The sequence below is a fragment of the Mus caroli genome, unplaced genomic scaffold (genome assembly GCF_978045245.1).
Source record: "Mus caroli unplaced genomic scaffold, Mus_caroli_1 scaffold_16, whole genome shotgun sequence".
NCBI classification, from domain to species: Eukaryota; Metazoa; Chordata; class Mammalia; order Rodentia; family Muridae; genus Mus; species Mus caroli.
This window is the reverse complement of record NW_028227271.1, coordinates 22,010,398-22,021,206: the sequence shown is the minus strand read 5'-3', so window position 1 is coordinate 22,021,206 and position 10,809 is coordinate 22,010,398. Positions and strand designations below refer to the sequence as shown.

Sequence of the window (10,809 nt, the reverse complement as noted above, 5' to 3'; positions counted from 1 at the left end):
GATTCCTGTGCAGTTTACATGAGGGAACAACCCTAGAGTTTGTGACTTGGCCCACGAAAAGGATGGGATCTACCCTGTCATCTGTTGAACCTGTCTTAGTGCTTATGGGTCTAGGGGCTAGAGCCAGCCCCATTGTGCCCTTCATCTTTGAGAGGTTGTAGTTGTTGGTTTTGCAAGGACATTACTTCCTCCCTTAATTGAAAGAATTTCTAGAGAAGTCCTTTAGAGGCCAACGTGGCTGTGGACTTGTCCTTTTTTTTTTTTTTTTTTTGAGACAGGGTTTCTCTGTGTAGCCCTGGCTGTTCTGGAACTCACCCTGTAGACCAGGCTGGCCTCAAATTCAAGAGATCTGCCTGCCTTTGCCTCCCGAGTTCTGAGATTAAAGGAGTGTGCTAGCATGCCCACTCTACCTGTCTTTCTTAGAAGACGTGTGGAGACTAAAAGGATGTGTCAAGCAGTGTGGCTGTGGCTGTGGCTATAGCTTTGGTTATGGAGTAATTACTTTGTGCTTGGCCATCAGTGGGATTTTATCTACCTCCATTTCCTGAGACAGCACCACACCTGGCCATCATCGGGACTTTTGATGTTTCGATTATGGGCTTAATTAAACTTTAACAACTGAGCCCTGGAATTGTTATAATTTGAGGCAGAGCTAGAGAAGTGTAAAAGTGATGAGTAAGAGGCCGGAGAGATGGCCCAGGAGTTAGGAGCGCTTGTTCTTGCAGAGGACCTGGGATCTGATCTGTTCCCAGCATCCATATGGTAGCTTACAACCATCCCTAACTCCAGTTCCAGGGGACCTGATGCCCTTTTCTGACCTTGGGCACTGGGCATATACATGAAGGGGAACCATTCATACAAATAACGTTCATATATTTTGGGTTGTATGCCTAGCCTTTAACAGCTGAGCCATCTCTCCAGTCCAAGAATAAATTTTTTAATTTAAAAAAGTGTTGAAGGAAGCAAGCAGTCCCATGTGCTGGGAAGGCCAATTTGGGACTAGCCTAGGCTGTGCCTCTATCACTAATGTCATCAGGATCGGGCCCTTCTTGGGTTCTCCATCCCAGAATACTCAGATGTCCGAGAGAATAAGTACTTATGAAAAGGGCCTTCAGGCAGGCAGTGCCTGGAATTTTGGTGGCAGTTTGCCTTTTCTGAATTTTTTTTTTAATCTCACTGATTTGCGGAGTGCCCCTTGTGTTCAGGGTAAGAGAAGGACCCGGGCCTCTCTTTCCCTTTATGTCCAGTCCATCTGGTGCCTTTTTCTTGGGCTTTCCCCTCTGATCTCAGTGCCTAACTTGATAGATTCTATTGCCCTTTCCGCAAAAGTGCCCGAGGATTTCCATCTGGAACTTCAAAGAAATAAGCAGCTGTCTTGCTTGCCTCTTCTGTCCTTGAGTGTGCTGTCAGTGTTGATTGCTGTGGTCATTTGTTCTGGGAACTCCACCTTTGAGCCTTATGCAGGCACACAGCGGCCCAGCACTCAGGATGCAGGCCAATCTGTGAGTTTGAAGCTGGCCTGGTCTACATAGCAAACTCCAGGCCAGCCACAGCTACACATGGAGACACTCTTTAAAAAAAGGTGGTGGACGGGCAGCTTGCTTTAGAAGACAGAAACACAAAACACCTGACGGAAAGCACTTGCTTCTCTAGCTTACCCAGCAGCAGGGATACAGTTGTGTAACAACTGCATGTTTATTGTAGTGGCAGTGACCTAGGTAACTAGCCTGTCTGTTTCCTAGTGTCCTGGCCAGCGGCCATTGCTAGGGGTGCTCACGATGGCATCTGCGATAGTGTAGTCTAGGATGTTCCAGTCTCCTAAACTTCCAAGTCCAGTCTGCAGCACTGTGGAGAATCTGTGAACCCCCTAGTTACCTCTTAAGGCAGGGAAGGCTTCTTAAAAGTGGTGCTGATGACATTTTGGACCTCTGAGCTGTTGTGTGAGAAGGCTATCCAGAGTGGTGTAGGATGTTTAATAAGTATCCCTGGTCCCCACCTGTTAGATGCCAGGAGCAGTCCCCCAGTTAGGACAGCTAAAAATGTCTCCAACCATTACTAGATGTCTCTCAAGTTGGCAGTCCTCCATTTTCCTCTGCCCTCCAGAGATATGTCGAGGGCTTCTGGGGATGAGCCTCATGGGGTTTATCCTCTCTTTTAGACTTTTTCCTCACTTCTTTAAATCAATAGGTATTTTGACCTAGCTTCTCTTTCCTGGGCATTTCTTCTTGGACAAGCAAACCCTCTCGACTTAAGCATCTGCCCTACTACCAACCGACAGCCATCATTATGTCTGTTTCAGCTCGTTCCAGCTAAACTCTTGAGTAGTCCAACCGGAGAGCCTCCTAGAGGCAGTAACATCTGAAAGATGATGGAGGACGCCTGAAGGCAAAGCTCTCAGAGGAAATCAATGAGAAAGATTTCTACGATGGACCAATCCATGGTAGGTATCTGGATGTAACGGTCACTCAGCACAGTCTCTTCGAATAACAACCTAGCTCCCGAGGAGTAGCTTGTACAGTGTGACAAGCTGTCATCCCAGTGGGAGCTAGGTGCCAGCTGAAGGGACATTCAGTTATGTGGACAAAGCTGGAGGGAGATGTCTTTTTTGCTGAGGTGTGGGACCAGTGCGGTGGCCATCCTGTTACAATTTCTTTCTTTTTAAAAATTTATTATTATTATTTTTTTTCGAGACAGGGTTTCTCTGTATAGCCCTGGCTGTCCTGGAACTCACTTTGTAGACCAGGCTGGCCTCGAACTCAGAAATCTGCCTGCCTCTGCCTCCCGGGACTAAAGGCATGCACCACCACGCCCAGCTTCTTTTTTTAAAGATATATTTATTTTATTTATATGAGTACACTGTAGCTGTCTTCAGACACACCAGAAGAGGGCATCAGATCCTGTTAGAGATGGTTGTGAGCCACCATGTGGTTGGTGGGAATTGAACTCAGGACCTCTAGAAGAGCAGTCAGTGCTCTTAACCAACTGAGCCATCTCTCTAACACCTCCCCCCACCCACCTTACCATTTCTAATGAGCCTCCTTTTGTCCTTTCCCAGGCCAGTTGCTAAGCACACACATGAAGGTCAGAGAACTTCTGAGAATCAGGTCTCTCCACCTATGTGAGTCCCAGGGGTTGATTTCAGGTCAGCAGTGTTAGCCGCTAGCACAGCACTTAACTATCTTGCTGGCCCCAGGCCATAGTCGTGATATCCAGCCCCTTGTTAGTCTCATCTTATCTTTACTTTTCCTTGGCTAGTCTGTCTTGTGTGTGTGTGTGTGTTTTGTTTTGGTTTTGTTGTTTAGTGATTTGATTTTGTTTTGTTTTTTTTTTGAGGCAAGGTTTCACCAAAAATAATAAAAAAAATTTCAGGCCACTCTGGACAGCTTCCCCAACCCCACCTAGAAACCCTGTCTCTTGCTCAGTTCTTTGCTATTTCTTGTCCCCCAGCAGAGGTGCCTCTCCCAGTAAATCTCTCCTGTGAGACTTGTTGTGATGTGACTTTGTGGGTATTCCCAGGCGCCTGATTGCCAGGATCTTTTTCCCTCTTAGAGCTGCAACACCTTCACTGGAGACCCTTTCCCCCTCAGAGCTGGAACACTTAATCCCAGAAGAGCTGTTTGCTTGCCATGGAAATCAAGTAAATGTGACAATGACAACTGTGGTCCTGTGCTGTTTTAAAGATGACAAACCAGGCTTATCAGCAAACAGTTGCTTAGCCAGCCCAGGAGCAGGAAGTGGATTATTGGATATGCAGGTCTCCCCACAGAGCCTTCAGCTCTGACCCCTAAGAACAACTGCCTCAGACTCACAAGAAGCTCTTCCTATGTATGCCATGAAAACCTTCTTCCTCTCAGTATACACTTAGGTCCTTTCTCAAATGTCCAATGTCCATTCCAGCATTTTTTTTTAACGATGCCCTGATATTCTACAGTTTGGAGGTAATTTACGTACCTGATGCCTTACTTGTAGTGTTACTGTTTTCCCGTTAGAGAACTTTGTGATGAATGTCTTTGAATACATGTACTTAATAGCATTCCTCTGAACACTAATCTGTTTCTTCGGATAAATTCTTGGAAGCGTGCACCTTTGTGTGCAGTGTGACCGACTACCTGTAAGATGATGCAGTGAGGTGACCGCAGGAGTGGGGCCTCACCTGGAGAGACCATTGAACAAATGACCTTGTCTGAAGGCCTTAGAGTGATCGAGGTTTCCCAAAATTGAGGGCCAGTTGTAAAATGTTCACAACACTCAGGCGATCTCTAGACCCTGTTAAGTCTCGGATGGGATAAGTGTGACTTAGGGTCTGGATAGCCTATCCCAGAATGTTAGGGTACTATGATTCTACCCAGAGCTAGGAGGAGGGAAGAGGCAACTGGGGAGATGACGTAATGTGCTCCTAGAGTAAAGGGGGCGGTGGTAGAAGGTAGCGCCGGACAGCGGTGCGTTAACCCTTCTATTTCCGGGGTCTCGACAAAGTTGCTTCTGGAGCTGATCCAACGGAAAAGTAGCGGCTCCTTTAAGCCAGAGGAAGGCTGGGACGAGGACCCAGCGGCTACTCTCCGATGGCGCTGGGATGCCGTGAGGGGCGGAGTCCCGCTATGCAAATCTGAGCTGCTGATCGATGACGCGCCATCACCCCATGTGCCGCTTCGCGCGCCGATTGGCTAATGCAAGCCTGGTCCCATTGACAACAAACATGGGGGTGCAGAGGCTCGGGGCGGGGCTGCAGTGGGCGCGGCCCGGGGCGGGGGAATTCTGCCCCGCCCCTTCCGTGGAGTCCGGGCGCAGCTCAAACATGGCGGCGGTTGGCACAGGGCGGTGAGGCGGTACCAGGTGGGGGCTGTCGGGTGTCATGGGCGGTGGCGGCGGTACCGCCTCCGCGTCTCCCTGAGCTGGACCTCACGGGGGACTCTGCGCCTAGCTGGGCGATGGATGAGAGCAGCGAGCTGGGCGTTCTGGAGACCATGGAGACCCTCACGGAGCTGGGCGATGAGCTGACTCTCGGGGACATCGACGGTGAGTGGCGGCGGCTGGGTGGGAGTGCGGGGGGCGTGCGGGGAGGAAGGGGTTACGGCGGCGCTCGCGGGTGCGCGTGCGCCCACCCCGCGATCGCCCCGGCGTGCGCGGGAAGGAACCCGCGGGGGCCGGGCTGCCCGGGAGGTTCCCAGTTCTTCTGGCTCCAGAGTCTGAGCCCCGGTCGTGACGCAGGGCTCCCGGTGGCTGAGGAGTCGTGGGCGCCCCGGGGCCTGAAGCGGGGCTGGGGGCGTCGCGAGTGCTGCCAGAGGAGAAAGCGAGGCGGCCGCCTCCCTCGCGCGTCCACACGCGCTCTGGTTTGTCCGGTCTTCGCCGGCGTCCCGCGTCGCACCTGTCACTCCCTGCCTGGCCACTGGAGCGGCTTCGGGATTTCCCGGACTGCGCTCCCGGGGCTCGGCTCCCCCACGCCCCCGCTCTTTTCGGGATTGACTGACAGCCGGGTCTCCGGGCGCTCTGGAAAACTTTGGGCAACAGCTGCAAAAAGCAAGTTACTGATGGAGTGGACAGAGACCGCAGAGTGCGGCGGCCTTGGATGGAGACCCGAGCGCTCCTGCTGTCGCACTGCAAAGGGAGTTGAGCAGCAAGAATTTTGAGTTGTGGCCCCTCGGGTACAGACTAGGGAGCGGGTGGCCTTTGTTTCGGCGGCCTTAACAGCGAAGTGGAAGAACTGGTAGGAGCCCAGGGAACCTCTCTTAAAATTCTCTCACTTTTCAGCCACGGGAAGGAAGGTTTGGAGAGGGTCCCAGACTTGCCCGCGGTCCTCATGCTGGTTAACAAAGCCCAGTTCTTTCTGTTTCTGAGCCACTATTAGTTTCTTTCCACTCCACCTTTAAGAAAAATAGGCTAGTAATTAAGTCATTCTCAGTAGTCAGGGCTCTTCTGAAGTCCTCAGTCCCAAATACTTTGCGTTACTTCATTTATTTAATCCCGCTGAATTGGGTATCACTCAGTTTGGCCGGAGGTGTCGTTTAAGGTCACTTACTTTAGAGAGTCCAGAACTCCTAAGCAGTGACTCAGTTTATGGAGTGTTACTACACCTAGAATCTAGAACCTTGCAGGCAGATGCGATGGCCACATCCTGGATTTGCAGGTGATGAAGCAGGTAGAAGGTTCTCTCGTGGAGGAAGGAGTGACAACAGTTGTTTGAAGGGGTTGGCCAGGTGCCTGTTTTGCTTTTGTAGCATTTTTCCCTTCGGGTTCGCCCTTACTTCTCATTTTGGTCATCCAGACAGTGTGACAAGCCCCTGTAATTGAAGTTCCACTTTTAACCACAGATTCTTCCCCCAAGGATAGCTAAACACAAAGATAGGTTAATGAATGGGAGGGGTTACTCCTTGGAACATGGGAGTGGCCAGAGTGTTTTGAGGACCCAGGTACAAGATAAAAGTGTTAAAGCACTCACACAGGTTCCCAATACTTATCACAGCCCTGTCAGATAAAGATGGATGTCAGACTGGCCATCTCCCCTCACCGGTGTTGGGACTGAAGCCCAGCACTGTTCATTAGCGTACCCAGGGTTCCACTTACATTTTATAATGATCTTTATTTGTCTATGTTTTCAGTCTATTAAATAATCTTAGTGGTTAATATTAACCTTATAGATTGCTAAGTCTATGTATAAATAAAACGTATACTCTAGAAACCCCAGCAGTCAGGTTAGTAGTTTCGTAGGCCTCTGCCTAGTTTGGAAAGTGTTTCCTCGCTCCAGGAGCTGGCTTAGGTTTGGATGGGGAATTTTAGGACCACGTGGGGTTGTATGTGCATAGAGCAGCAAGTGCAAGTCAGAGGTGAGAAAGCTTCCTTGAAGGCTAGTTTACCAGAATGATCACACCGAGGAGATAGCCATTGACCTTAAAAGACAAGAAGAACCAGTTGAACAAAGCTAAGGCCACTGGGCTAGTTGGAAGTGTCCCCTGAACCCTCTGTTCTCCTGAGCAGGTTACTGGAGGGGCGGGGGGCGTGGTAAGACGGGACAAGGGGACAAACCACCTTTCTTTCCCTTCCCACTGTTCTTTGCACTGAGAACAGCCCTTGGGAAGTGAGGATGCTCACTGCTTATGGAATGTCTGCATGAGTACCTGGGGCAGGGTACTAAACGGTATTAGGTATAGTTCCCGTGAGTGGATCAGGGTGAGCAGCCCATGTGCATCCGAGATGAGGAAGAGGAGAGGTGATATGAATGCACTTTTGTAACTGGAAGTCTAAAAGTCTCATGGCTGCCTTCAGTAGCTCAAGGAGCTGGGAGTCCAAGACCAGCAGGGTCCTCAGTCGGAGAGCTTTAAGTTCTTTAAGTTCTTATTTCTTTGGGGTAAAATAAATGGTCACTGACCTGGGAATATAGTTCCATGGCAGGGTGCTTGCCTGGAATTCATAAAGTCATGAGTTTGATACTTACTACCACAAAGATAATGCAGTTGAGCACAGTGGAGCATAAGCCATCTCAGCTTTCAGAAGCTGAGGCAGAGGGGTCACCTCATGTTCTAAGACCAGCCCAAGCAACTTAGTGAGACCCTCATGTCAAACTAAAAAAGAAGAATGCTGGAGGGGGAGGGGGAGCTCAACAGTAGACCTCTTGCTTGGCATATGTTGAGGTCCTAGGTTCAATTCCCAATACTGCCAAAAAAAAGTAGAATAAATAAACAGTTTCAGCAGGACACTATATAAATAAGAAAGGAGTTTTTTATAATGGGGACTGAGATAGCCTAGTTAAATTAGGTGACAGAATGAAGCCCTTTGGAAGAATATCAATGTCATTCTCTCTGAAGCAATGCCAGAGTCTGGAGTTTTATTTATTTTTTTAACTGTTGGCTTCATTATCTTTTTTTGGTGTGTGTGTGTCTGTGTGTGTGTGCCTCTGATTGCGGGCATAGGTGTGCATTGGTGTCTGTGTGGCCATTACAGTATGACCTCAGGTGTCAGGTTTTGGCTTTCATCTTCTTTGCAGCAGTGTCTCTCCTGTTGTTTGACACAGCATCTGCTCTTGGGCTCTTGGGCTTCTGACCTTCCAAGGATTCCCCTGTCTGCCTTCCATCCTGGCCAACAAGGGGCACTGTTCTTACAGACCTACCTGCCACGCTCAGCCTCCTGTGGGCTCTGGGGATTAGAACTCGGGGCCTCACACTTGTGCAACAGGTAGTTCATCCACTGAGCCTTCTCCCCAGACCTTAACTTGTTTTTACATTTATTCAGTTTATGGATATGCGTTTGCCTGTGTGTCAAATGAAGGTGTCAAAGGTGTCAAACTTTTAAAGAGTTAGTTCTCTCCTTCTTTTTTTTTTTAAAGATTTATTTATTTATTATATGTAAGTACACTGTAGCTGTCTTCAGACACTCCAGAAGAGGGCGCCAGATCTCGTTACAGATGGTTGTGAGCCACCATGTGGTTGCTGGGATTTGAACTCTGGACCTTCGGAAGAGCAGTCGGGTGCTCTTACCCACTGAGCCATCTCACTAGCCCCTAGTTCTCTCCTTCTACCATGTGGGTTCTGGGGATCAGAGTCAAATCACCAAGGTTAGCAGCATGCCTCTTTACACACTGAGCCATCTTATTGGCCCACCAGTCCTCTTAAAAGTTTTATTTCAAGCCGGGCGTGGTGGCGCACGCCTTTAATCCCAGCACTCGGGAGGCAGAGGCAGGTGGATTTCTGAGTTCGAGGCCAGCCTGGTCTACAAAGTGAGTGCCAGGACAGCCAGGGCTACACAGAGAAACCCTGTCTCGAAAAAACCAAAAAAAAAAAAAAAAAAAAAAAAAAAAAAAAAAAAGTTTTATTTCTTGAGAATTCCATATGTGTATACCATTTGTTTTGATCATATCCACCCGCCCACCTCTTTCAAGACCTCCCCTCACATTTCCCTTCTGGCTTACCTGTACTCTTTCCTTTCTAAAAAAATAAAAATAATAATAATAATAACTCACTAGGCCAATTAGTGCTTCCTGTGTGCACATAGTAGGACCTGCTTTGTCCATTGTCGATCAGGCGGGGCTGAATCACACGAAGGCCTTTCAGGTCCCAAGGTTAAAGGCATGTGTCACAAATTCCGTCTTGTTCCTCTTTCATTTTTAGCAATAGAGAAGCAAACACCTAAAACCAAGCCTTCTGAAAGAGCCACTTGTTCTGGCCCATTTTGTATCTCTCCTCAGTCTTCACCGTGGCCTCCCACCTGGCTTGTATTTCAGAGTAGGGTCTCTGAAGATAACCTTGCTGACAGCAACCGTGTCTTTTATAAGGGCAGAAAGATAGTATCTTCTTCTGGGATCAGAAAACACAGAGTCAAGAACGTGACCTTTTTTTGCTAAGCACAAAAGAAATAGGTGTCAGGGGCTGCAGAGATGGCTCAGCAGTTAAGAACACTGGCTGCTCTTCCAGAGGACCTAAGTTCAACTACCAGCACCCACATAGTGGTTCCCAGCTGTCTGTAACTTAGTTCAAGGAGACCCAACACCCTCATGGTGCATAGAGATACACACAGGCAAAGCACCCATACCCATAAAAACTAACTAATTAATCAATTAAAATAGGTATCAAGCCGGGCGTGGTGGCGCACGCCTTTAATCCCAGCACTCGGGAGGCAGAGGCAGATGGATTTCTGAGTTCGAGGCCAGCCTGGTCTACAAAGTGAGTTCCAGGACAGCCGGGGCTACACAGAGAAACCCTGTCTCGAAAAACCAAAAAAAAAAAAAAAAATAGGTATCAAGAGCAGCACTGATAAGCATATGAAGGAATAACCAAGCTAAATGAAGGAAAAAAGGGCTGCTAAAGAGGTTTTTTTTTTTTGTAATTAACATTATGTGTAAGAAAATGTTATATGAGATCCAAGAGGTGAAATGAAAATGAATTGTGCTCTAGATAGATTGGCTTTTTTTTTTTTTATTTTGAATATTAGGAAGGGAGTTGGTGAACATTTCAGAGTAGAAATAACTAGTCATGGGTTAAGAAATGCCAACTGTGTTGCTAAGAAACATTCAGATGTAGGGGCGTGACCTCTGTGAAGGCAGCATAGAGGAAACTGTAGGATTCTAGTGAGACCTTGAGCACAGGGCATCCCAGGGCATTGAGGAACTTAAGAAGGTAGCTATGCTAGGGAAGCTTGCCGTGGAGATGATGGTGTGTAGGCTTACATGGGCTTGTGTGGGGGCGTAGTCACAGTCGGATGGGAAGCCCATTCAGAAGCTCACGATGGAGGGAGATTGACGTGAAAGAAAAGAACGGAGGGTGGTGAGCTTCGGGAAGGGCAGTCAGCGCAGAGTGGACACAGTGCTACCGAGTGCTGCGGGGATGCTCAGGCCATGCAAGGAGACGGCACAGGAGGTCAGCCTTCGTTGAGCGGCCACGTGGCAAGGGAAGGATCCAGAACTAGATGAACCAAACAGCACTCAGAAGTCCATGAGCGAGGGGCAAGCAGAGGCAGAGCTTCTCCTTGGAGAAGATTGAGCTTTTACCTTGGGCCTTGTGTGTGTGAAGCAACCTCTCTACCACTGAGCTGCATTCCCAACTCCCCATGTTTCTACATTTTATTTTGAAACATGGGCTCATAAGGTTGCTCAGACTGGCGTGTCTCAGCCTGTCGCTACCAGCTCTCCTTTCCTCTTTAGGAGTTGCCTGTTCTAAATGTGATGTTTTAATGGACCCAGAGCCCATGGCTTCTTTCCCTTAGCACACGTTCCAGTTCATCCATGTTGCCATGTAGTGTTTCAGCCTGGCTCCTTTTGTTAACTCACCTGTCAGCTGCCAGACGTTGGGGCTCTTTCTCCCTTTTGGCTGTTTGGAAAGAAGC

The 10,809-nt window shown here is 48.7% G+C and overlaps 1 protein-coding gene across 3 annotated transcripts in view; it reads left to right on the top strand.

The window, feature by feature from the left end:
• Window positions 1-4,761: 4,761 nt before the first annotated feature.
• Window positions 4,762-10,809, top strand: part of Srebf2 (sterol regulatory element binding transcription factor 2) — a 60,116-nt gene continuing 54,068 nt past the window's right edge. For 2 of the 3 annotated variants that reach the window (XM_021182744.3, XM_021182743.3), the window contains exon 1: window positions 4,762-5,016. In XM_021182744.3, the coding sequence (XP_021038403.1) occupies window positions 4,929-5,016 (88 nt within the window). In that variant the 5' untranslated portion in view covers window positions 4,762-4,928. Of the gene's footprint in view, window positions 5,017-5,150; window positions 5,705-10,809 lie in introns of those variants that run through there. The other variant, XM_085831687.1, reaches the window with a different exon arrangement.